Genomic DNA, 27,523 nt, shown 5'->3' with positions numbered 1-27,523 from the left:
AACCTGCCTTTTTACTACCGTGGTCTAATCAGACCTGTTTTATCAGTTGTAAAACTTAATAAAACCCTTGAATATGATTCACTTTCATGTGTAAAATGTGTTTGCTTCCTGACAGACGGACGTGTAGTCACTCACACACACACCCACACTCTCTCATTCTTTCACTTCTTTATTGACACACTTGGTCATTAGGGCGCATGAACACTGTTAGTTGGCATACACATGTACAACTACATAATACGCAAGGCCCTGAGGTAACCTTTGAAATACGCTCTCATAAACCGCCATGCTCTACCACTCCCTCACTTTCCCTCTCTTTTCGGCTGCTCTTGCGTGTTGGCTTTCAGTCACCGACATTCATTCTAGTCCTTGGTAATTCTGGCTGATGAAGAGCCAGAAAGTCACAGAAAGAGAAATGTAGGCTGAGGCTTGTGTGTGTTATTAGTGAGAGCAAGACAGAAATGTAGCTTGTGCTCGTTCTTATCTGTGTGTGTGTTTACATAGCCCAAAGGCTTCGGCATGCCTCTGCCATTCTCCCAGGCAGCACAGCACGACCTCAGTCATTTACTGACAGGTTCCCACTCGCTCACGTCTGCCCGACACTTTCTACTATTCCCTTTGACAGAGTCCTCATCTGTACCAAAGAGTTCTTACTTGATTTTAGCCAAGTCGCTGTTCACAATGTTGATAAGGTGTCTTGGGTAAAGTCACATTTACACACCTGGTAATTACGAATTCAAAAAAAAAAAGAAGAAAAATCTTAAAATGAATTTCTTTCATTGGGAGAAGGCTACGTCTTGTCTTTGAATGGGTGGGTTCCGGCCCTCCTCTCCCGGCTGTGTCCGTTTTTGAACCCTGCTCCGTTGTGAAGATAAAACTGCATTCATGGCTGTAGAGACCAGGTAGGGAATCTTAGAGCTCCCCCTGTGGCTGAAATGGGTAGTCCACCACACCCATTTGTGCTCTTGGGAAGGCACTGCTGGTGGTGTCAACACATGACCCATGAAACAGGTTTTTTTTATTATCTCTCTGCTTGCCTCGGTGTGCATCGTTATTCATTTCATTACTGACTATCATTTTCTTCATTCCATCATCACAGTTCACTCTTACCCTCCATGCATTTTTTTCCCCTTCTTTGGCCGAAAAAGACTGCAACATGAGATCCAAAGCTCCAATCTGTCACAGACTTTCAATTTATTTTTAAAAGTTACTTGTTTTTTTTCTGGTCAGACTTTAGGCTGCAATTTTCATTCTTGAATAATGTCTTGATTTATTTTGCGATTTATTACTTGTTTGGTCCACAAAATGTCAGAAAGAGTTGATCATCGTTTCCCAAACTCTGAAAAGTCTATTTTGTCCCCAAACTGAAATAAATCAGTTTTAATCATTTCTTTGTTAAATGGTTTAGAGAGCAATAAAACTCATCGGAAAGTTGACGAAAAGTTGCTGCTTTCACTTGACGATGTTGCTTGGTCTGAAACATGAGAAACTAATGTTTGAAAAGTTCAGCTGGCCTGTGACAGGTGTTGTGTGTGTGTGTGTGTGTGTGTGTGTGTGTGTGTGTTGACTTTCCTCATGTGTGCTTGTTTCTCTCGGCAGAACGGCCGCATTCCTTGTGATGCAGACATAGAGAGGCTGACACTGAACGAGGGTTACATCAACGGGACACATCACGTAAAAACTCCTTTCATTTTCAACCATAAACATATCTCATGTTAAACCTCTATCTCTAATTTTTTACTGCAATTTGTGAATATGTGTGTGCAGTTCAGGATGGAGCCTGGTCAGATGGTGCAAGAGACATACACGGTAGAGGAGAACCCACAGGAGTCCACACCTGTTGTCTCTTTGGAGACCAATGATGATGGAACCACGCGGCGCACAGAAACCACGGTGATAATTAGATCTAAATAGAAAAACTTGTTGCATAGTGTGAAACTGATATGCTGCCAGAAATAGTTATGGCAGGTTTTGTTAAAATTCAGCGACATTCTGTGCTTTGAAACACTGGAGACGTGTCAGCTGCAGGACCTGAACACAATCACACACACACTGGTCGACTCACTTTAGTGGCTGTCGAACACAAAAATGAGTCTATATTTTATTGTATCAGTGTTTGACATGTAAACAGCGTTTTGGAACCATTCTTAAAAATGGATCCTAGAGTGGGAAAATCTCAAAACACCAGCCTTGTGTTTTCGTGTAGACAACCAGTATGCTACTTTGGGAAAACCATGATGTCATTAATCTCACCTCTCTTTTGCACTTTCATTCATGTCACCTATCTTCATCGTTGTTGTCTTCCTCTTCTTGTGTTAAGAGATTGTTTGGTCTGTTCACTTTATGATAACCTTTATTTTCTTTCCTTAGTCTACCTGGCTTGATTAATTTTGTATATATATATATCTTCTGAACAGAGGACTGGGGAGAAACAGTTTCCAGTCTTTACTCCAAAGTTGTAATGTTTTTCAGCCACTGTTTTTAACATGTATAATGTATGAAGTGGAAAAACTCTGTATTTGCTTTACTGGGATTATAATTTCCTGATAGATTCCCTTTTGATTACATGTTTTACAGTTTCATGGTTGTAAATGTTCAGCAGCCACATCTCATCTCTTGCCTCCCTTCTTTTGCTCTTTCAGGTAAAGAAAGTAGTAAAAACCACTACTACTCGTACGGTCATCCCCTCCGTATCAGACACACTTTCCCTCGATGGTGGGGGTTCAGTGACCGGTATGGGGGGCTACACAACGCCCATGGAACGAGTCTACAGACAGGCACCAGGTGTAGGCATGCCAATGGACTACCCCACTCACACTGTGCCTCGAAACTACCACTACGGACCCCAAGGCGGTTATGACGACTACCGCACTGGACCTCCATCTGAGACCTACGCAAGTCTAACCAGGGGTGCTCGCATGGATGATCGCTACAGGTATCGTGTTTCTTTAGATAAAAATGTATGTTCATGTAGGTCCAAGTGATCAAAAGAAAATAAATGGTTAACCCAAATTTCTCTTTCACAACCTCTAGACCAGTCCATCCAGATGGTTACAGAACTCTGGATCCAAGCTACAGAGCCCCCAGCAGGAACCAACTAGACCCCTATGCTGCTCAGCCACAGGTATGTACACTAATCATCATTTGGTTTTATGTTTTTTTTCTAGAAGTATAATAACTTGGTTATTCACAGAATTCACTTCCTAATTTGGGTGCTTTGTGTTGAAAACTGAATAATATGATTTGAATAATTAGCCATGTTTTTTTTTTGTATTTGGATGGTAGCTTTTACTACTCGACACTTATTGATGGTCTTGTCTAGGTTGGGCGTATGGGTAGCGCTATGGAGCTTTCCTCCATCCCGAGGTTTGTTCCAGAGCCTTATGGTCTGGAGGATGATCAGCGCAGCATGGGCTTTGATGAACCTGACTATGGGATGGGACACCCAATGCACTTCAGTACTATGCCCCGCAACCACCAAGCATTTCCCCATGGCCCCCCACGCAGGACTGGGTAAGTGCTCTAATCTTTTGAAGTGACTGGTCTGTGTTATAGGTGTAGCAAACACTTGGATGTATGTATGCATGCATGCAGTGTCCACGACTCTTCTCTCTGAGTAAAGTGATCAGGGTTTCATTCATAAATGCGAGAGGAAAGGTGGAATAAAAGTATTTTTAACTAGTCTTGATCCAGTACATCTCAGTAAACGTGTATATTTTTGCTGAATGATGTATGTAGGCAGTTGTTAAGTGATAGTTCGGGTTCTGAGGAACAGTGGTTGTGCCCCAGAGGATTGCTATCACTGAAGACATAGCTGCCAGTGGGGACATAACGGAAAACAAATCTCTGGAAAGTTTGTAAACCTCCCATTTTCCTACACCAAAGCCCATATGGAAAATCAAGGTTTTTAGCAATAGGGGACAAGGGAGCTGTTGGTCTACTGCTGCCCTACTTGGTAAGTTTGTGTCACTTGTGCAAAGCAGAATAAATTATTTCAAACACTGAAGTCACAAGGTAACACATCTAGATTTGATGCTGGTGGCAACAGTGGATCAACAACTCCTATGTGCTGAACATTTAATAGTTGATTTTCTCTGTGGACTTTGGTGTGGGTGAGTGCACTGTTTTTCTCTTTTTCCTTCCTACCAGCCTTTTATTTCAATGTCAGTACCATTTATAACCACACTTTAAAAAACCTCAATTATCCCTTTACCTGTTAAATATCAACTTTGTGGAAATTGAGTTTCTACAATGTGCACAAAGTTATTTTAAGTTTAAAAACCACTGCAACAAAAGGCTGACATCACTTTCAGTCAGAGCAGACCTGTAGACTAATTAGTCTCAGTGCTGGTAGTGCTGGCTTTTACAGCACTACCATGACTAAGCATGGTTAGCTCACTCTGACTCTGGGTTTCTGTTTGTTGAAGAGAAATACATTCGAGTGAATGGTTTCTGATTCATTAAGTCTGCCCCTGCTGGGATGAGTAACTAGCCAGCTGTCTGCTGATAACAATACAAACAGAGTAGTTGAATAAGTAAGGAGTCTTTTAGTTTCCACCCAGGTTGTGCTCACATGTGGATGTTTGTTTTGATTACATCATCTGCCACTGACTGTATCTAGTAAACCAATCAGCTTTTGTAATTGCTATTGTTCTGTGTTAGTATATGTATATATAGCCTATAATATGCTCTTTAATCCTTCAGATCAGATACACATCTTTTCTTTTTGTTGATAAATGTCTGTCGGTTGTCTAAGGAGTGTACATTCACACATCCCATCCTCCACAGGAGTTATGAAGGCACCCTGGACGGCGACATGAGTGGACCAGGGGACATGTACTATTGGGGTGGAGGAGCACCACTGGCTCAGGGGGAAAGGGGGAGCATGGCCTCGTTGGACAGCACTCTAAGGAAAGGTCCAGGGCCCGGTGGCTGGCGGCAGCCAGAGCTGCCCGAGGTCATCGCCATGCTGAACTACAGGCTAGACCCAGTCAAGAGCAACGCTGCCGCTTACCTGCAGCATCTCACTTATAAGAATGATAAAGTAAGAGATTAGGGCTGCAACTAATGATTATTTTCACAATTGATAAATTATTTGATTATTTTCTGGATGAATGGATTAGCTCTGTGATCCATAAAATGTCCCAAAATAATTAGCATTTCCTAAACCTGGAAATGATTGTTTGTCTTGTCCAGAAAACCTATTTATTTTGTTTTAATGATTTCTTTGTTATATGGAGCAAACAAAGCTGAAATATTGAAAAATCATAGAGCTTGTTTTAATTATTTAAAAATACACTCCGATAATCAAGTTAGTTGACAATTCATTTTGTAATTGATTAAATATGAATCATTAAATGTGACGCAGATGAAAATGCAAAATATTAATTTTCTATGTTCATTTTTATTCTGTGTTATGAAGCTGGATGTTGAGATTCACAACATTTCTTTTGTGTTTGCTCATTTGACATTTCTGAAGTATTTTCTAAATATTTCCATTATTTTCATGGACTTTGATTACTAACTTGATTGCTAACTTTGATTAGCTGAGCTGTCAATGAACATTAAATTGAACTTCACTTGGCTACCATCCACACCCTCTGCTCACATCCATCCTTTCTCTTTCCAGGTGAAGTCTGATGTGCGTCGCATGAAAGGAATCCCTGCGCTTGTGTCTATGCTCGACAACCCCAACAGAGACGTCAGTAGTCTTCGCTTCTTTTGTGGCTTTGTTTTCAGTCTTACTTTGTTAGAAATGTGTTGAATTTTGAAGTAGGTGGGGGAAAAGGAGGCTTAAGGAATGTGGTATACTTTTAATATCATAATTTGACAATCCACTTGGCCTGAGGGGAGTTATGAGAAGAAAAGAGCAATTTTTGGTGGGACTCAACCCTAGTATTGGAAGAATGAGGAATGGAAATAAGTATTACGTATTTGACTTCTTCAGTTGAATCCTGGAGGTCAACATTTGTGCTATATATGGTTTGGGCCAAAACATCCTGTGGCTTTTTTTCTTTTTATGATTCCCTCTCATTTAGGCCAAGCTGTGGGGAAACATTTTGCTGATGTTTGAATGGGCATTACCAGGCAAACCACATCATGCATTTCATTCTCAGAGAAGCATCTTAATTTCACATTTCATGCTCTACAGCCAATGACAAGTTTGAAGTCTGGTGCGTGTCGAATGACTGGCTGACTGGATAAATGGATCAGTCAGTCACTCCTGAGAGTTGTTAGCGATTCCAAAGACTACATTTCACACACTTTACGTGGGTTACTGATTATAGGATGTTCATGGACTTAAGCTTAAATTACCTTGGTTTAAAAATATGTAAGAAATGTACCCAAATAAATCAAGACTACAGGAAATTAGTTTCAGTGCCACTGATTTTATGCTACTATGCTGAATTCAGGAAAGCGTGGGCTTTTCCATCTTGACTAATCGACCATTAAGCTGTTATTTATATGCATTTCTGTTATAGGTCCACCATGCAGCCTGTGGAGCACTCAAAAACATCTCTTATGGCAAAGATCATGATAACAAGATCGCCATCAAGAACTGTGACGGCGTACCAGCTCTGATCAGGCTGCTGAGGAAGACCCGCGACCAGGACCTCACTGACACCATCACAGGTTAGAATGACATGTTGATTGACATATTTGCATCTGTGTAAATGTTATTATGTTTTGTTTGTTTTTTTAACCAGTTTTCCTGTAGTAAGTAAGTCATTTTGGAAGTAATCTTCTTACTGTTGTTGTTTTTTTTTTGTAACTCACAATTATTTGATTTCTTCAGAGAGTGTATGACATCAATCCCCCAACACATTTGATTGGATATTTCTGCTAGCTGGTTTTGGGTTTAAGAAGCGTCTAGATCTTGGTTGGTTGAATTCCTGGGTAAATGGTTGCTAATTGTTGTTACTGAATATGTTTTAGTCTCCGTTTTCTATTGTTTCTGCATCCAACATTAATATAAAACATTACACAATGGTTAAGAAATGTTTCCCAGTCACCCAGAATAAATTTAACAGATGCTCCTTTTTTGTCTGACGAATGATACATTTGAAGTTATGTACTACAGTTCAATCAATTGGTGATCAAAAATAAATGCCAAATATGATTATACAATCAGTTAATCCATAATCAATTTATCATTGCAGCTCTAAACTGAAATTCCTTGCCAGATTTAATGGACTCTTTACACATTTAAATTCACACAGATGGATTTGCAAACAAATCAGGAACCACAAATATCCAGATAATATCCACATTATTTAATTGTATTTATTTGTTTTTGTTCTCAGGAACGCTGTGGAACCTGTCGTCTCACGACTCTGTGAAAATGGAAATTGTTGACCATGCACTGCATGCCCTCTCCGATGAGGTTATGGTGCCACATTCAGGCTGGGAGCAAGGGAGCAACGGTGCAGGAGGTGGCGAGGAGAACTGCAAGCCCAGACACCTGGAGTGGGAGACGGCCCTAACCAACACAGCAGGCTGCCTGAGGTATGGAGGGAGGGAGGGAGGGAGAGAAAGAAGTCAGGAAGGATTGAGAGGGGAGAAGTGGAGAACTACTGAAGACTGGAGAGGAAAGTGGTCAGCTGCTAGCTCGGTAGACTGATAAAGCTGTGGGATGTAAGGGCAAAGGAAGCAATGAAGAGATAGAGCAGAAGAACAGGATACACATACTGGAGTGGAGAAATATTGGTGTCCATACACATCATGTGTGCTTCCAGATCATAGTGAACTAACCAGTGTGTTTTGCATACCTACCTATAAAATACTGGGATGGTTGAATGAAATCGGTGAATCATCACCATAAGCTAAATGTGGAAAAGTCTCCATGTGCCTCTCAGTGTCAGAGACATTTACGCTGTTTCTTGGACATGAAAACTGTCAATTTTATATTGTGCTCGTTGAAATACTTTGGGGCTAAATGTCATGGCATTAATAAAAGAAAACCATTGTGGCTGAAATTAAATCTTCAAAGTGGATGTCAGAGAAGAGTGGCTGAAGAATTTACTAGGATGGGTTGAGCAGGGGGACAGTGGGGCATTGACTTAAGCAGTGTAAACAGTATGTTCTAGCCTCCCTGTCTGTTATCTGTGCATTCCCCTTGACCACACGGTTAATTACTGTGTTCCCTTGTGGCTATAGAAAAGTATGTGTCAATAACTTTGTAATCGCAAGACCTAAATGTTTGGGATTTGCTGAGGAGGGTCTGGATAGTTTTGCCCAGTATGACGAGACACTGATACTAAAAACAGGTTATTACAGTGTTTTTTTTTTTTTTTTTAGTATGGTCGATGATACAGAAATTGATGTAGCCCAAGTCTGTATTTGAATTTTTATAAACGATTGTCTACTGCAACATCTAAAGAAACTTCCTAAACTATGCAGTGAATTAATGTTAGTGCCCCCTGCTGTGTGGGGGAATGTGTCTTGTTAGTGTGTGAGTTGAGTTGCGTGTCTATCACTCGGAAAATCAGGCCACCACAAAAAACAAAGGCTGAATATCATTCCACAGAGTTTTCTCCTTCATGCTCCTTTCTTTACATCTTTTCTACATCAGCACACAAAACAACTTAACTGGTCTCAATTTTCCTTCCATCCATCCATTACTTTCAGATCTTTAAGTCAGACTTGATCCTAGAGCAGCTGAAGAAACTGTCACTTGATCTGTTGAAGTGAAAAGTCTTTGTAAAGCAGTATTTTTGACAGAGGTTTCTTTCAGACAAATCTCAGGGCGTGAGTTTCAGCATTGTGTTCAGGAATTCCTTTAGTTGTGACCCTTCTATTTCTCCAGCCGTACACGCCACTAATCCTTATTTTCTTTTTATGTTCTTGTTTTTCAACCTGTCCACTTTTCCACTCATCTAAAGGAATGTGAGTTCGGAGCGAAGTGAGGCGAGGAGGAAGCTGAGGGAATGCACAGGACTGGTCGATTCGCTCATGTACATTGTCCAGTCCCAGATTGACTGTAAAGATGTCGACAATAAGGTATGTGGAGTTATTTAGCGTTATAACACTGAAGCATTTAATTGACCCTTGTGTCTTTGTGTGGGGATCAATAAAGTATTATCTTTTTATTTGTTAAATAAACGATATACTGTATAATCTATATAACAAAATAGTTTTTGGTTTCATAATTTGTCAAAATAAATTCTCTCATCTCTGCTTTCCCTCCATTTTTGCAGTTGATAGAGAACAGTGTGTGTCTGCTGAGGAACTTGTCCTATCACGTGCACCGTGAAATTCCCGGCTGTGAGCGCTACCAGGAGGCTGCACCCATCAACCAGGGCCCCGCCCCCTCCAGCCAGAAGGGTGGCTGCTTCAGCTCCCGCAAGGGCAAAGGTGAGTGAGTGAGTGAGTGGTACAGAGAGATAGAGAGAGGTTGTTGTGTATGTTTTGTCTTGTGGAGAAAGATTGCCATGATGTCACTGTTGTCAACGGTATCTTCATCGTCATTTACACACTTGCACAAACAAAACCACAGACTTCCACAGGAATGTTCACCATTTCCTCAGCTGAGAGAAAGCTCATGCTCTCACACTGTTTTTGTTTTTCACTCAGAGTATTGATTTGATTATTATTTTTTTTTCTTCACCACACATCCTTTCTCTACTGTTTTGTGGCTTTGCCAAAGTTATTTAGAATTTATTTTGCAGTCAACTGCAGTGACAAATGAGGCAGTATCAAAATGTTAATTTTAGTAAATACATGAATGTAGGACTGGGCAATGATTTAATAATACTGTTTATCACGATATAAAGTTCTTTATTGTTAATATAACAATGTATGGTATGTATAAAGATTTATTAACTGTGCAAATTCGCTTGACACATAATGGCTGTTTTACCTAAGATCTCTGGAATGTTTAAAAAGTGTTTGTTTTCTGTCCTTTACAATTTTTGAAACCAAATATAACTGGTTTCTTTAACCTACACTCAGGAGAAAAACTGAATTTAAATTTGATTAATCATTCGGTCAATATATGCCATTTTTTTTTTTTTAATTGGCCAATTCTTTCAAACTACACATTTTGTCCTTGGAAACTTTATAAAAAGTAACTGAAACAATTATTTTTGATATGAAAGTATATTTAGTTAATACAGGCTGCCGTGATCAGACATAAAAAGACCCATATTAGTCGACCTCTAGCTGGAAACTTATTTATCATGAAATAAGTGATTTCTATTTATAAGAAATCACTCTGGTTTTCAATAGCAGCCTTTTTTATAATTTTATAAATGAGACTAGAGCTAATCTAGATTTTACAGTGTGATATAGTTCAAGACTAATTATACAACTCTTGTTCAAATTCTGCAGCTGTTAAAGTGTGAAATGACATGAACTGTTGTCTGCTTTATTGCGCTTTAATCGGCCTTCATACCTGGCATGTCCACATGACTGTGTCTGTGGAGGCAGCTGAGCTGTTATGATGTAATCAGGTGTTAACTGGGTGGCTCAGTTATGGCTGCTTTCCTCTTACATAATTGCTCTTTTTCTTCCTCCTGTTCTTCCTTCCCATCCCTGTTCATCCCTTCTCTTCTCTCTCCTCCATGTTTCTCTCCTCTCTTTGTGCTGGGCTACAGATGAGTGGTTTTCCAAAGGTAAGCGCTTTACCTCTGTATGACTGCACTTTCCTTCCGCTGCCTGTTGTCTCCGTTTTAACAGTAGCAGAGGAGCTGCAGCTGAGCTAACAGCTTGCAGTAGTGTTGTCATGGTACTAACATGCACGTCTCCTTCTCACCGTGTAGAGTTTTAGTGATATATTCAATGGTGAACATGTTTTTGGTCAGTTTCTGTTTTACCTTTCACAACATAGTATATCTAACCTAATAGAAATAATTTTAACAGTAGACGTAGTTCTGCAAAATAACTCTTTTTGTATTTCGTTTTTTTTTTTGTGTTCGTGAAACAGTATTGCTCATGTTTGTTTCCAGGTAAAAAAGATGAGGATGCAGCTGCAGATGTAATAGACATTCCAAAGAGGACCACACCTGCTAAAGGTAATGACTCAATCAGTCACTTTCATTGCATTTATTGTTTTGGGAAAAAAGAACAATCATTTTCATGTTCTGTCCCTCTGCATCATCCCCACCAATTACACCTTCTCTCTTAACTCACATCTGTGCATCACATCTGTTCTCCTTTCTGATTCTCTCTATTTTCCCTGTAGGTTATGAGCTGCTATTCCAGCCAGAGGTAGTTCGCATCTACACCTCTCTACTGAAGGAGTCCAAGAACCCCACAGTTCTGGAAGCCTCAGCTGGAGCTGTTCAGAACCTGTGTGCCGGCCGCTGGACTGTAAGAACCATTACATCATCATCTTCTTCCTCCATTTTACAGCATAGTCACTCCCTGTGCTTAGAAAGGACTGTCCCAGATTATGGAAATTAGAGCAAATGTGCTCTAATTGATGACAGAAGGTGTAAATAATTACTTCACTTGGAAAGAGGAGGGCAGATGTATGTGTTTTTACCTACTAGATGTGTATAGAGGCAAAACATGAGGATATTTTAAGAGAAACAGTGATGTACATTGACGTCATATGCCATGATGAAGATGGTTTGGTTTGTGTGTTACAGTCAGTAGAAATGTCATTGTAGGCATATTTATGGCATATACATTATAATATAAGATTATCCTTTATTAGTCCCTCAATGGGAAGTTTACAGTGTTACAGCAGAAAAGGCAGTTGAGATGAAGATAATAAATTATAAACATGCATTTTAACACCAATGAATCCTCTAATAAAAATGTATGTGTGTCTTTGATCAGTATGGGCGATACATCCGTGCCTTGCTGCGCCAGGAGAAGGGTCTACCCATGATCACTGAGCTGCTGGCCCATGGAAACGACCGTGTGGTCCGCGCCATGTCTGGAGCCCTGCGTAATCTGGCCATTGATGCACGCAATAGAGATCTACTAGGTGAGAACTAGAGCCAGAAAGATTCTTGCAGCAAGACACTAGTTCCCGTGTTTGAGTGTGGATTGATATTTTGACATCTCCTGCGTTGTTAGGTAAACATGCAGTGCCTCACCTGGTGGCTAACCTGCCCGGTGGTGGTCAGAGTCAGCCAGTGCGAGCGTTGTCAGAAGAGACAGTGGTGTCGGTATTGAGCACACTTCATGAGGTACTGGGCTCCAGTCTGGAAGCAGCCAAGACCCTCAGAGCCTCGCAGGGCATCGAGAGACTGGTGCTCATCAACAAAGACGGGTGAGGACTGATAAGAGCAAGCAATTTAGAACTCTGAAATGGAAATGGAAAGTAACCTCTTGAACAATCCCCTTCTCCCTATGTAATTCCATCCCTGTCTGCCTCTGTTGTTGTCCAGTAATCGTTCTGAGCGGGAGGTGCGCGGTGCCGGTCTGGTGCTGCAGACAGTGTGGGGCTACAAGGAGCTGCGGCGCACATTGGAGAAAGATGGCTGGAAAAAGACAGACTTCATGGTCAACCTAAACCCTCCCAGCAGCAACACCAGGACCAACGGGGGTTATGAGGACAGCACTCTGCCACTCATAGACAAAGGTGAGGAAGTGAAAGCAAACAGTGCCTAGGGCTGTACAACGATTTATGAAATTGAAACAAAGTGATTTGAAAATTGCAAAGGTTGCAGTTCATATATGTTTTTGTTGTTTAATGCTATGTGTGTTCATGTTAAAAATGTCATGCATTTACTGTATGCTGTAGAACCCATAAAAACTTTTAAGGTGTCAACCTTGCATTGAAATCTAGAGTAATTAATATAATGTCGGGTGGTAATTCTAAGTCATTTTCAAGTAAGCAAGCAAGAGATGCTCTGGTTGACAGAACAGGAACCGTTTAACTTGACAGAGAACCATTCATTTTGTTAATTTTGTATGTGTTTCTCTTTGTTTCGCAGGCGGCAAAGGAGACAGGGAAATGATTCCAATGAATGACATGGGACCAGGTGAGTGTGAAAATAGAAATTATATATATGCAGACACAGCTGGCAAGAACTGATGACAATTAATGTGACGAAAAGCACATGATGTTTATTAATAACACAGACACACACACTTTTATCTCTACTTTAACATGATCTCTATTTTTTAAGATGCCTACTCCACACTGGACCAGAGAGGGAGAAGGAACACGCTGGATAACACACTCGAACCTGCTGACAAAGATGCAGTACAGGTAAACACTCACCACACACCCATGTAAACACACACACAGGTTATGTCCAGATAAGGTTAATCTTAGTTAATGCCAAACCCTAACTTTAACCTGACCATAATTCATCTAAGTCCTAAACTTAACCAGTTCCTGAGGGAGACCCTCATTTCAGGTTTTGGTCTCTATGAGGACTACTGGTTCTGACGAGGTCAGTGTTTATGCCAGAAAAAGGGTAACAAATATAAGTAAACACACACACACTCACACCACAACTCTGCCACATACAGAAACCTGCATGCCGGCACTTACATGGTAATCAAAACTCAGCAACACATGGCGTTCATCCATTTCCTAATCCTATAATGACTGTAAGTGCTTCAGTCAATCACATCACAGTGTATTAATGCAGACTAGACCAGAGTCTGTCACAGACATGATGTAACTTTCCTTTCTCCCTTTTAACGCCGCAATTTTAATTAAATGCAGGAAATATTAGTGTTGTCCTCCAATTTTGTTGATGATAAAATTGGGGGGAAAACAGTGTAATTTTTGGGGCATATTCCCTCTCAATATACAGACCAATTTCTTCACTTCCAGCTGAAAAATGGAACCGTGTGAACGGACACGTTCTCCCACACACACACAAAGGTGGCATGTTGATGCATGCCTCATTAAAAGCACCGAGGTGGCTGTGCTTCTTCTCATCATGTTCTTTTTTCCCCTGTAACACAAACTAACAATAATCTGCTCTAACACTTCTGTCTTTCCTCGTCTCATCTTTTACTTTGTTTTCCCTATTGCTTCTCTCTCTCTCTCCCTTCTTGTTTTATTTCACTAACTTTTACACGTTTTTCACACGTAACCCTCTTTCTTTTCTCACCCCCTCGTCGTCTCTCTCTGCTCCTCTGTGTCTTTATCTATCACACACTATTCTATCTTTCCTCTCTCTCTATCTCTCTCTTTCTTTCTCAGGGAGGGATGTATGGCGAGAGGCAGGCCTCTTTGCCTCTAATGGAGTCTTACGATGGTTAGGCCACACCCACTGTCACACTGCATGTCACCGCATGGTATGTGTGTGTCCGGCTGCTTCTCTCAGCTCAATGTATGGCCTAATGGTTTAGATGTGTTGTACAACTATGACCGTGAGTGTTTGACAGTGACCAGTGTTGTCAGTGAGCTTCCATTAATGTACTGTATTCAGATGTTTGTTTGTTTTTGCTCCCTCTGCTGGTGAAAAGTGTCAGTAATTATTATTATTTTTCTTTTCTTTTTACTTTTTAAAAATGTCTCCTTTTTAGATGTGACTTCTTTTTTCTATGCGCAGTTTGTATGGGGTAAGATAACTGTCGACAAGATGCACACATACTCGGTTGGGATTTATTCAACATGAATACGAATTGTGACAACTGTGACAAAAATACGAATCCACATTTATGAATTTACAAAGTCACATAACCGTCAAAAAAAGGTCACAGGGGCCCCAGGCATTGTTTATTGAGCAGAAGATTCATCGATTTCCCACACTGCGCATGAGTTCACAGCTAGCACCGAGATGAACGAGGAAGAAGGTCAGATTTGTAAATTCATAACTGTAGATTCAAATTTTTCCTGACTTTTTGAATCATATTCTCACGGTTGTCAATTCGTATTCACGTTGAATAAATCACAACCGAGTATGTGCACATCTTTTTGAATGTTATCTTACCCCATATGTTTGTGTCATTTTTGTCCAACATATGACTCTGTTGCCTGCAGCCATCGTGTTCTCTTGTGAATCTGAATATTAAGCTTAGTTCACACTACAAGATTTTCAGCCTAACCACTATTAGTGGTATAAGTTCAGCAGGCGACCTGTAGACCTGAGTAAGCTTGGTTTTATACCGCATCTTTCCCTCTGTTCCTTTGTAAGTGGGTAATTGAAGAGGATAACAACGGAGAGGAAGAAGGAAAGAGAAAAGGAAGAGATCATGAACCGCTCTGCTTCAGTAAACGTTCAGAGGTCAATCTGAAGACAAATTAATCCTGATTTCACGCAGGTTGCACTGTCAGTTATTACTAGGACTGTCAATATTTCTCAGAATACATTCAAACTCCCCCGACTAGAAGAGACTGATTATACATTGGCTTCTCCTGTTGAAAAATCATGCAGCGTGTAACCCCTGTTGCCCGTAGTAGTGTGAAGTATTAAGGCCTGTACCAAACTTTCCACGTTTCGTGTCCGCGGAGAGCAGCTTCACATTTCTGCGTGCACATAAATGGCCACAGTTCCATTCATAGCACTCGGAGAGCTTCGACCTTACCTGCTGATTGCTATTAACATAAGTTAAAAAAAAAAATCTATCTTGATCTGTTAATATGGTGCTGATATATACACATCTGAACTTCCCATGTTAAAGTAAAGTCACAGTTAAATCTGTAATCTGGATCAGATCTGGATGAAATTTAGTCTAATACAGTGTCTGGTCCTGCACACATTTTAAACATTTTGTTTAAATCTAAGTTTTGACTGAGATTGTGAATTCATCAGTCAGTTGATTCTTACCAAAAGTTAATTGGAACATACTTGGGCGATCACCTACCCATCAGAAACAAATTCAGATTGATCCGTCAACAACTGTAGATGGCACGTTGCCAATAGAAGAACAGACTTACAGATAAACCCACGTAGAACATAACCTCCTTGATGTAGGTACGAATTAGGGTGATTGTTAGTCACAATTCCAGTGGTGGTGATTTCTCTTTCGGAGTTGACTCTTTTTTATGTCCTCACAGACCTCCTCAGACAATGTCAAGCAAGTGTCCAAAGTGCTTTTGTTGTCTCTTTTGGCCAAAAATATTTTTGGACCAAACAACCAATTGATCAGTTGAGAAAATAATCCTCAAATGAATCGATAAATAATTTTTAGTTGCAGCCGTAGTGGACACCAACATCCTTGTATCACTGGAAGATTCTAATTGCAAGAAAACACATCGTGTAGCATCAGATGCAAAGAGATTTTCTAACTCTGAAAGTGGTGTAGTGTGTACTTTGCTTCCCAGCAAGGCCTGAACGCCTCATACGCACATGCTCACACTGCTGGCTCTTCTTCTCTTGCAGAAAAACTGATTGTGTGCATCACAAGACGACAGCCTCCTCCCACCTACTGCCCTTGCTGAACTGACACCGGGGGATCACAGCGCCGCCAATGGGATGAACCTCCATCCTTTTACTCTCAACTCGTCTGTCCCTCCTTATTCTTTTTGCAGCTCCCCTCTTCTCTCTATCTGTCTCTCTTTCTCACATTCCTCCACTGCAGCTCACACTCCCTGTGGACAACCGGATGTGACACTTTGACCACTTTAAGCTCTGCGATTCCCTAAACCCCAAACAGAAGAAAGAAAGTAAAAAAAAAACTAACCTTTCAAACAACACTACATCTCCACACTACAACACTATGACTCACCTGGACGACACTAATGCTCTCTCTTGAAGAAAAAAGCAGAGGCTTCATCCAAGGACTTACGTAAATTCATGGACGTCAGAGTGTAGACTAATGAGACTGATGAAATCAGAACAGGACACTTTATTGAAATTTTACATAAATGGCTATTATACTCTGTTTTGAAGAAACTGAGAGGACCACTCATTCACTCTCTCTCTTTTCTTTCTCTGATGGTTAAAATATTACAAAAACTATGTTTATCAATGAATCCAGTATGTGTTAATCTTCTGCTTCTGTGTTGGTTGTGGTTGCTCCTCTCGTTTTTGCTTCGCTGAGTACCACAGTGATGTACATGTGCCAAATGACACTGCTTATGCTGCGACTGCCAAGACTGAATGCAAGAACTTCACACACACTCTCTTTTTCTTACAGCAGCTACACTGAAAACTGTCATGGGCTTTGTTTTGTGTGCAGTTAACCAACGTTTATGGGGCTGCTGCGTGTTTCTGTATCTGATTGTGATCTGTAGATATTGACGGGGACAGGAGTAGAGCAGAGGAAATCGACCATTTCTATCTGTCTCTTATATGTACGCCCCTTTGTAATATTTTGGGCGATAACATGGGATTCAGTTGGGTCTGTGTTGTTTTACCCACAGGTCCATTATCTTATGAATGTGTACACACAAGATGGTCTAACTGGAGTGCCTCGCTCATTCAGGATAGTTCTGATGAGCGTGTCCAACATGACATTGTTAACCAATTAAAAAGTATTTTCCTTTCTCAGCAGGTTACTAGTTATACTGTAGATAGAGCTCAGTGGTTTTCAAATCTGCAAGATAATGGAAGATTGTGAACTTATTTGTCTGTAAGAGTTCTTGTTATTGGGAATTTTTTTTTCTACGAGGTATAAAACTCTTGAGTCCTGTTGTAATTTGTTCTGCTTTAACACCCCCACAGCTGACCTGACTTTAAGACTACAGAACAGTACATGGGAGAATACGCCGCATTGTCTGCTTTTGTTACAGTGCTTGTTTTGTCGCAGAATGCATATTCCCTATGCAGAGTGAGATGTAGATACTTGCTAAGTGGAAGATTAAAAGAAGCACTCGGGAGGGAAATGTGTTTTCTCCTCCCCTTCTTTCTTTTAATTTGAACCTTTTTCTTTATTTTCCATGCCAACTTAAACACTACACACTACAGAGGGAGCCTCATTTTCTCAAAAGTAACAAGTTGCCTTCCAGAGTGGACTGTTTTGAAGAGGGAGAGCAGAGGAGTGCGAGGGTTTGTGGTAAAAAAATCTGTGTAAGGAGGCCTAGACCAGAATTTGCTATTAGATAAAAGTGGAGAAAAAGATAAATAAAAGCACATTAAAACTATATATACAAGAGAATATTTGTTAATTTTAATGATTTTATGTTTCTTTTTTTTTTTGATATTCTGATTGGGATTAATTTTTTTTGGGTGCTCTGGGTGAATGCATATGCAATCAGTTTTTGTGTTTAGATAAAAAAAAACATTCAGTTTATGTCTTAATTAAATGCAAAATATGTTAGTGAATAAAAACGAAATCCTCCATCAGTCATCGGATACTGGAACACTAATGGGAAATCTATCTGATTCTGAACTACACCTTAATCCTTTTTGCCTTGGCTCTTAAAGTTGCACATTCTCATTTATGAATGAATTATGTAACTAGCAATACTGTTTTTAATAAAAAAGAAAATGATTTCTCTGAGCCTTTGTTTTCTTTTTGGCCTCGTGATCATCACCACACTGATGCTGGAAAACGATGTCGTTGGTGTAAACGTCCACTAGGTGTCGCTGTCAGTCAGCGCTCCGGTATTTCACATAAGGGGTAGATATGTTGAACATTTAATGGTTGGGTTTGGTGACTTAAATCTCGGGGATTCACTGTCGAATTAAAGTGTAATAAACTGAACACCTAAGAAAATACTGGTAAGTGGGTTTTCCTCGTTGCTAATTGCTCCTCTGTGTGAGTTCGCTATCACCCTTAACTTGAGTTATTCTGTTGAAATTAGGTCAAAGACATGTACATTTGGTGAACACGCTGGATAACTCATGCTGTTTTTAAACTGATAACATTGGGTTCCCACGTGTTTGTGTTGTTAATTAGGCTAGCTGTTAGCCACATGTTAAATCAGGCAACACTTAAATTAATGGAAATGTTTCCAGCTGGAACCAGTGGCTAACTGAGTTCGGCTAACATTTAAGTATAATTCACCATCGAAATGAATCTTGAATTACAACATTGAACGTCAAGTTCGCAAGCCCTGATGCAATTAGAGCAAAAAGGGTCATTGTTGAGCCGTGTCGCCATTTTGTGTGTTTTTTTAATTTTTTTTATTTTACGGATTACTTTACAAAGATCTCCTTTCTCTTGAAAAAGAAATTTCAATCGCAAAACAAAACGTGTAACTGAAGAAAAACACATACATTAAGTACTAAGTTACAATTAAGTTTCTGTTTCAAACTAAACTAAAAATAAAAAAATATTGTGATGGACAAACATTTCATATGAAGCAATTATGTTATTATTATTATTATAATATACATTACTATTTTATACAGTTTTTGTTGCTTCGCTATTCTATTCAGTGAAGCTGCTGTTTAAATAGTATTCATATCTTAAACTATGAGTCCAAACCTCAACCAAGGATGCTCATTTTCCAATTCCAGCAATTGTTGACCAATCAATTCTGGATGTCTGAATCATCACAAAGATTTATACATTTCTTCCATGGGCCATTACATCAAAATCTGCCCTTAACATTTTGGGTTATGCTGATCACAAACGGACAGGCATACGGTCAAAAACATCAACTCCTCCTCCTTGGTGAAGGTATACTAAAGCTTGATGGTGATATTGATGAGAAGGAAAACTAAATCTGAGACAATTTTATTCATAGGCAACATTGGTTTTGAGTGGATGCTGCACTGACACCAACACTGTATGTGTTCACCAATATTTGAACCTTATCCCTAGTCTCACACCCTCTCTCTCATCTGTCTTCACACTTTCTCAGGGTCCATGTGGTCATGCAAAGGTACTGGTGGCCAGGTTTTGAGAAGCACCTCCTGGGCAAGCTGCAGAAACAACAAAACAATGGCCAGTTCTGTGACACCCTGTTACACACTGAGGGTGAGGATAAGTTGGAAAAAATTACGTAAAATTAAGAGAAGGTTTGAATTAAAGAGAAATGAAAAAAATGGTTTGTTTCTTTTTTGAAGGTATCTCAGTGCCCACCCACAGCTGCGTTCTCGCAGCTCTCAGTCCGTACCTGTCTCGGAAGCTGTCCGCCTCCCCGTGTCCTCCATCTGGCCAGAAGCATCAGCTTCAGCTCCACGCTGTGAAGGCAAAGACCCTGCTGAAACTGGTCAGTCTGCTGTACTCTGGGGAGCTGGAGGTAAAAGGAAGTGTCGAGCAGAAGGATGTTATGGCCTTAGCTCGCCGGTTTGAGATAGCAGACCTTGTAGAGAGACAGAAAGGGGGAGGTTTGAGGGGAGCAGAAGTCCTGGAAAACAGGCAGAGTTTCTGCAGCTGCAGAGAGAATGGCTTCCACGCAGAAGGAAGAAGAACAAGTGATAAGTGGAGGCAGGAAGCACAAGTTCAGGCTGCATTCGTTGAAAGGAAGGATAGGGAAAAGAGAACTACAGGAACACAGACTGATAAAGCTGTTGTTTCTGTTGATCTTTCCACACAAACTTCACATCCAACTGCAGAATCTGCACCTTCTGTGGATCCCAGTTTGGATTATTCTGTCTCGTTTCAACCCCAACACTTCACACTTGATAACCAATTTCACTTCACGTCTTGCTCAGTCATTCCCCACAGGCCTGTCAGAGCACCAAGTGCTGACAGCTCTTCATTAGATCAAATGTCTGGCATTGTTATAAATCCTATAGCAACTCCAGCCCTGTCCAGTGACTCCTTGACAGTCCATGTTTCTGTCAATAACAACCCAAATGCCCCAAGGCACCAGGAAGATGGCACCTGCCAGCAGTCATCTGAGTTTGAGGACAGCTCACAGGTATTGTCTGAGGACGGGACAGATCCAGAGAATGGAAAAAGGGATGGAGAGACAACCAAGAACAGAGGAGATACAGAGCAGCCAAGCGGGCCTCGTGAAGATGGGATGCCAGGAGGAGAAAGAGCAAAGTCTAGAGAGACGAGACCAGCACGTGTCAGTTTTGGTATGAAGAGCCCAGCAAAGATGAAACGGATGCAGGAGATGATGGAGGACACACATATCTCCATCAAGGTGAGAAGAAGCTGTGTCATTTACACCGTGGTAAAGCTGATTTTATTTACATTTGTGGTTGTGGCCTTCAGCTGTAGTGTAAGATTAATTTTCTGACAAACTTAATTAGTGTTTGACGGATAGGAGTTTTCCATGGCTCTTTTAACGATACATCCGTCACATTTTTACCAATTTCTCTTGCACTTCTTATCCTACCAACGTCAAAGTCAGTACGACAGACACTCGTGCACTTAGCCAGTCAATCTGCCAAGTATGAAGCTTATGTTATGTTACGTTATTAACAGACAAGGATTTATTGATATAGAACAATTTAATAGTAACAAGTGATACACAAGCTTTTTTAAGTAACTGATTCTCTAGTCTGCATTATGTGTCTACTCTGCAGTGCACTTGCACTAAATATTTTGAATAAAAATAATGTTAAAACTAAATTGCGTGTTAAAAATATACTGAACTTTGTCAAATAAACCTTTGAATAAAAATCAGTTTACATCTAATATTACTCACTCAGGTGCTCGTAGTAAAAAAGTCATGTTTTTCTGATAGTTTCTTTTCATGACATTGTCATGACTCAGCTGTTTGTGGGTTTGTGTTGCCTTCAGGCTGGCATGACAGGACATGAAGAAAAGCCTCCTCTTTACACCAGTGTTCTCATCGTCATTGTGTTTTCTTGTGTCGTGCAGGTGAAGCTGAGGCGGCGGACCAAAGAACAAATGTGGGAGGTGGTGAGCGTGCAAGACTCAGATGAGGCTGTGTCAGTTCTTGCCTCACTCGAACAGGTAAGATAAGTATCACAGTTATACGAACACACTTGTTCACAGTGATTTAATTGGATGTCATGGTGTGTTTAAAAGAAAATGTCATCAGAATTGGAATCACTTAGACACTGTAGAATGTGTCTGGGAATAATTGTTGGGACATAACACTAACTAGATAATGCAGTGGGATTAGAGATGGTACGTAAAAACAGTTCTGTTTATATGGACACCAATAATCTTAACTATTTACCTCATTCCAAATTAAACCTTATTCCTGTTGCCAATAAAATATTCCATTTAGACTCCTGTTTACTTGCTACAAAGCATAGTCTGATTATAATGTCTAAATTACCTACCACTGCAGTTAAAAATCTCATATAATCTAAGTCAAATGTGTGCATGTCTCCATAATGTAACTAAGAGCAGAAAATTCAGTTTCTTATGGCCTTATTCAGGTTAGAGGTCTAGTGCTTAACAATTAGGGGGGTTTATTGGCAGAAATAAATTGTTTGTATAATCTGTAAGTGTATAAGCGCCTAAAAATAAAAATCATTTAAAATAAGCCTTTTATAAAAATAAGCCTTTTATATAGTATGTACTTCCTTTATGGAGACCTCCATCTTACGCTGCAACAAACCAGCCAAAACAGGCTTTTGTGTTTTGAAGTGGAAGCATAGTATGCAAAAACAACAACATCCTTCTTGGTATGTGAAGGCCACCGTAGTTCCCTGATATGTTTATTAGGAAAGGGAAGATTGAGCATTCTGCTGTCTGACTACTAGATGTCACTAATAATTAAAACTGGACCTTTTTTCTTTATGTAGGTTTGCCTTGACCCCACAAGATCAAACACGGACCTTCCAAATGTTCCACCACCTCCCTCTACTGACCAGACAAGCCCAGTACAGAACCCAGACTCTCATTCCCTTCAGCCTGATGCCAACAACTCCCATAAAACACCACCACCACACCAAACCACCTCCTCTCAGTGCTTCACCTTGAACCAAAGAAATGGCCTTGAAGGCTCCCCACTGCTCCAGTGTCAGGGATCTGTAGAGGAGTCTGAGCAGATAGAGAGGTTGCTGGAGGACATCATGATGGGCCTCAACATCCTACCCAACCTGGAGAGAGACTGCGAAAAGGCTCATCATCATGTCCAACTGACAGCTTTGGAGGTCCCAGTTACACATGAAGACATAGAGCCTAGTCAGGTGCACAGTGCTGTCAGTGCAGCAGCAGCAGCAGCAGCAGCAGCAGCAGCAGCAGCAGGTGGGGCACAAAACTGCAACTCCTCAACAGATACAGGTATGTAAATTAATTACTTGTACCTTTTCAACAAAAAGATTACAGAACCAGTAAATAAGACAGTATTTTATTGTTCTCTTATTCTAATTATTTCTGGCAGGCTGTATACACTGAGAGGTGCAGTGCTGCACAGGAAAACATTTCTTTGTATAACAGTTTAAATTTATTGTCAGTTATTGTAATCTTCTCTTTGATCCTCAGATTTTTTTCAATCCAGACACATGTGTGGTTTGGTTTTTACATATTTGCTAAATTTTTCTTCATTGCAGCGACAGAGGGAGATTGTTTTGGACTTTGGTGGCAAAAAATATCAATATCGAAATATCATGTTTGCTTTATCTTCAATATTTACGTTTTATTAGTGCTTCGCTCCTTGAATACTTATTTTGTTATGCCATATCAAGTGGCAACTGATAGAAAGGTCACCTATAAGAACCTGGAATCCCCTTCTGAATCCATAACTGACACCTTGTAGGCGTTCACAGAGGTCACCTGCAACCTGGCACCTGTAGGACACTACACAATGTCAGTCACACTGGTATCAACCTGCATATGCAGGTCTTGTCATCTATTTTTCTCAAAATGTTAATAATTTACAAAATCAATAACATGCTGTCAAAGAGGACCTAAAACCATGGATTGACACCATTAACTAACTCCTCAGCAAAGTATTTACTGAAGTAATAAATCTAGTGAGAGGTAGGTACATTTTCTCATAGATTCCATTCAAATTTAGTTATTTTTGCAACCGGTGGAGTCGCCTCCCGTGTGGCTGTTCACTTGCCAAACCCCCACTTGCGTGTTTTCATGTCAAATATTTTATATATAAAATTAAATATTTTAACTCAAGTAGGGCTGCAACTATTAATCAATAAGCAATCATTTACTAAACTAATCATCAACTATTATGATATGTTTAATCGGTTTGAATGCTTTTTTTTTAATAATTAAAATATGTTTCTGATTTTTCAGCCTCTTAAATTTGAATATTTGTTCGTTTCTTTGCTCCATATAATGAAGAAATCATTAAAACGAGTAAGTTTTAGAATTTCTCATTTCAAGGTTTGGGAAACAACATTTTATGGACCAAAACAAGATTATGAGATACCTGATTATGAAAATAATCATTAGTTGCAGCCCTAAACCACCTCAGCTCTGTTATCTCAGGGAATACTGATGGCAGTCTACCCATCTGTTGTACAGGTATCCAGTGTTGTTTGACATCAGAGAACCAGCCCAGCTGTTCAGGACTTTTTTCTGCGCCACCAGATGCTGCGTTAATCCAACAGCAGCAGGACTGCCCTTCACAGTATCACCAATCTGTTAGATCCATGTGGCAAAGAGATGGAAGCAGCCATCAGAGCCTGTTCAAATCTCAACAGCGTTTACATCCTGCTGCACCTATATCCTCAGCTTTCTTCTCCCCTGGGCAGAAAATGCATTTCCCAGCATTCCCAGGACCATCTCCCCGAGATGGACAGCACAATCCTGGGTTTTTACCCCTGAAGAATGGAAAGGAGTTACAGTCCATGCATAATCTGTCTTTACTTTACATGGCTGATATGCGGCTTCCTCAATGTCTTTCTCCATTACCCTCATTGCCAAATCATCCTTCTCTCATCAACCCAGTGAACCTTGGTGATAAAATTCAGAAACAGCCATCTCTATATGGGCGACCCTGGCTCACAGAAAACCCTGCAACACTTAAGATTCCTCTGAGTACCATAGCACAGAGTGCCCCTTTAACAAAGGATACAAATAGAGGCCTTTGGTTGAAGAAAAAGGAAAATTTGAATATTAATCAACAGAATGAGGGAACCTGCACTGAATCATGTACCACAAAAGAGGTGGAAGAAACAGAGAAATCTGCTTGTCAGAAAAAATGTCCAGAGCCTAAACCTGAACCCAGGAAGAAGAGGAAACATCGCACTGAAGCGGGATCGGTACAACCTAAAAAGAAAAAGCAAAGGCCACAGGTCACCAGTCATCCACCAGATGCTGCTGCTTCTGTCTCAGAGCACAAAGTCAGTGATGCAACAAAGAGTCAAATCAGCCTGAGCATTTGTCAAGTTAGTTTGTCAAGCAACAACGTGCTGGCGAAGGAAAGAGAAATGGCTGCAAGTTCTTCAAACATGCCGTCCAAATTTGTTGGGAAACCAAACAAACCTTTGTTAGTCACAGACAGTCTGATTAAGGAATGCGGACAGTCTAGGATGACTACCAACCCAACCCGGATCAGAACCAGGGGTTATTTAAAAAAAAAAGATGACAAAACAAATGCAAATATAGATAAGAGTGTAGTTGCACCATCAATAAAAGTTGAGAGAAATGACAAACCTGATGAAGGTATTAATGACAGAATCCCCGAACGAAACCCTGGAGTAAGAAAACCTGGGGCCACCAACTACCCACGAGTGGTCATTCTGAAGGAGTTTCAAAAGCTTATTAAAATGCAACACTCGAAAACAACAAAGTCGAAGGAAAGACAAAGAAGAAATAAAGTTGCAAAAGCTATAGAAAGTGAAGTGATGGCCAGCAGTGACGACACCGTTAAGCAATCATCTACGGGGTCAGAGGTGGATGTAGACATGGCTTGGCCCCAAGACACCAGTGAAGAATCTCAGGAGGTTTTTGGTGTCGCGTTCGATAAAAATCACAATCAAATTTTCAGTCAATCAACATACAAGAAGAGCATTTCACAGCGAGACATCACTATTGGTCAGGAGACCTGTGAGTCACGTGATGATGATCGCACAGCGTTTCTCTTTGATGGTATGGAGGAAGAGGTGACCAAGGTGGCAGCTGAGAAGGAGAGGCCACCAAAGAATCCTGATGAAGGTTTGGTGTTTGTTCCGTTCTGATTACAGTGAATGTAATGATTTGATATTAGACACTTCAACTGAACTCCAGCTATTTAGACTATTTTTAATAAGCATTGTGGGTCTGTTGCCTGCAGCAGAAGTTGACAAATTATTATTATTATTATTCCAAGCGTCAGCTACTGGAGCGTCTTCATGGGAACTATCATGGCTGTCAATTGGAAAGATAGGTTGTAACAAACTGAATTGAAGAGCACTTTCATTAAAAAAAAAAATCTCAGTCTGAGATTTTACAACTCATAATGGCACAATATTTCCTTTTGAAATGTAAAGTGGTATTTGTCAAATTAAAGTACAGTAAATCTGCAGTAAATTTTAAATATAAACAAATATCCATTAGATTAAAACCATTGGCAAATGAGTTCACACAGTGCTTATTAGCTCCACATGACTCTTTCTGTATCTCTAGGTATTGCCACGTTTAGACTAGCAATATTCCTGTACTGCACACTTGAGGTGATTTTTTTTTTTTTTTTAATCTGGACAAACACAACAGCAACATTGCGCCAGTAAAGTGAGACAGACTACTGCAAACGGGTTGGATTGAGACTGAAAACACCAAGAACAGAGACAGAATAATTACAAAAATCCTCAAAATGTACATGCTGCTGCTTTAAGCCCGATTTATACTTTGCCTTGCAACACTTTATAATGTGTTGAGTGACAGAAATGGACAGAAAAAGCACTCTGATGGTGTGTTGTTACACAGAGATGACTGAAACCATTGGAAAATAAGTTATTTATTTGTTTTTTATTTAAAAACAGGGACTACCTGTGATGCAGGTCAGTTGAATACAACAGAGCAGACTGCCGGGCACGATGAAGTCTCATCTCACACTGACCTGTCTCACAAAACTGGTCCTCCTCTGTTAGAGGCTTGTGGGATCAGCAGGACCTCAGGCTGTGAGGAGGAAAAGGAGGAGGAGGAAGAGGAGGTGGATGTTCTGCTTTACTCCCCAGTCAAAACACAGACGAAAGAAGATGGACTCCAAAACATGCACATGAGTCCAGATGAAGAGGAGGAAGACATGAACGAGATTGATGTGACAGGAGATGAGGCAGAGTGACGTTGTCACGCGTATAGTTTTAAGTTCTCTGAGTTCCTGTTTTATTTAAGTTCACACAGTTGTGTGGTGTGTCTGCATCACAGGTTATCCCAGTCATTTGGATCAGCAGACAAGGTTGACAGTGTTGTTTCATTTTGATAATAAGGGAAAAAGGGTTCTTAATGTTGTTTGCATTATAGGTTGTTAATAAATTTAATAATTTTACATTTTGAGAGAAATTTGAATTGTCAGACTGATAAAGTTGGAAAGCACTTCAGTAACAGCTGTTTAAAAAAGAAATATTCTGAACCTGTATTTGTGTTAATAACACGATTATGGTTTATTAAAAAAACTGTTTGTCTTTTCATGCAAGTTTTGTAAAACCTTTTATATGTAAAGTATAGATTACTCAGGGTTTTATTCATTTTTTGTAAAGAAAACAACTCAATGTTTGATATGTTTAAAACCTCATTAAGTCAACCTAATTAACTGCTCTTGTACCACAGATATACTAATTTAGTCAAAGATAAATTAGAAATTAGTTCCTAATATAAGAGAAAGATGCATGATGTACTTTGTTATATCCATAGTATATAATATAATATTAATAGATTATTAATTATTATTATTAGTATTATTATTAATAATATAAATAACAATAACAGTCACATACCAAAACCAATG

General features: G+C 40.0%; 2 protein-coding genes across 12 annotated transcripts in view; both read left to right on the top strand.

Annotated features, from left to right (window-relative positions):
* Nucleotides 1-18,306, top strand: part of ctnnd1 (catenin (cadherin-associated protein), delta 1) — a 30,479-nt gene extending 12,173 nt beyond the window's left edge. For 8 of the 11 annotated variants that reach the window (XM_058639837.1, XM_058639843.1, XM_058639844.1 and 5 more), the window contains 21 exons: nt 1,600-1,674; nt 1,768-1,893; nt 2,643-2,935; nt 3,034-3,124; nt 3,323-3,513; nt 4,789-5,044; nt 5,630-5,701; nt 6,483-6,633; nt 7,305-7,506; nt 8,883-9,000; nt 9,198-9,354; nt 10,596-10,613; nt 10,947-11,012; nt 11,183-11,310; nt 11,785-11,935; nt 12,028-12,223; nt 12,342-12,535; nt 12,891-12,938; nt 13,086-13,168; nt 14,120-14,174; nt 16,245-18,306. In XM_058639837.1, coding sequence (XP_058495820.1) covers nt 1,600-1,674; nt 1,768-1,893; nt 2,643-2,935; nt 3,034-3,124; nt 3,323-3,513; nt 4,789-5,044; nt 5,630-5,701; nt 6,483-6,633; nt 7,305-7,506; nt 8,883-9,000; nt 9,198-9,354; nt 10,596-10,613; nt 10,947-11,012; nt 11,183-11,310; nt 11,785-11,935; nt 12,028-12,223; nt 12,342-12,535; nt 12,891-12,938; nt 13,086-13,168; nt 14,120-14,174; nt 16,245-16,303 — 2,730 coding nt within the window. In that variant the 3' untranslated portion in view covers nt 16,304-18,306. Of the gene's footprint in view, nt 1-1,599; nt 1,675-1,767; nt 1,894-2,642; nt 2,936-3,033; nt 3,125-3,322; nt 3,514-4,788; nt 5,045-5,629; nt 5,702-6,482; nt 6,634-7,304; nt 7,507-8,882; nt 9,001-9,197; nt 9,355-10,595; nt 10,614-10,946; nt 11,013-11,182; nt 11,311-11,784; nt 11,936-12,027; nt 12,224-12,341; nt 12,536-12,890; nt 12,939-13,085; nt 13,169-14,119; nt 14,215-16,244 lie in introns of all 11 variants that reach the window. The other 3 variants (XM_058639840.1, XM_058639839.1, XM_058639841.1) reach the window with 3 other exon arrangements.
* Nucleotides 18,307-18,393: 87 nt separating this feature from the next.
* Nucleotides 18,394-27,208, top strand: LOC131466537 (uncharacterized). Its single transcript, XM_058639822.1, has 7 exons — nt 18,394-18,527; nt 19,616-19,731; nt 19,821-20,851; nt 21,535-21,630; nt 22,434-22,914; nt 24,118-25,752; nt 26,559-27,208. Exons 2-7 carry the CDS (start codon nt 19,629-19,631, stop codon nt 26,858-26,860), a joined length of 3,648 nt encoding a protein of 1,215 aa, XP_058495805.1. The 5' UTR covers nt 18,394-18,527; nt 19,616-19,628; the 3' UTR covers nt 26,861-27,208.
* Nucleotides 27,209-27,523: the final 315 nt, after the last annotated feature.

The sequence above is a fragment of the Solea solea genome, chromosome 10 (assembly GCF_958295425.1).
Source record: "Solea solea chromosome 10, fSolSol10.1, whole genome shotgun sequence".
Taxonomy (NCBI): domain Eukaryota; kingdom Metazoa; phylum Chordata; class Actinopteri; order Pleuronectiformes; family Soleidae; genus Solea; species Solea solea.
This window is presented reverse-complemented; position numbering and strand designations above follow the sequence as displayed.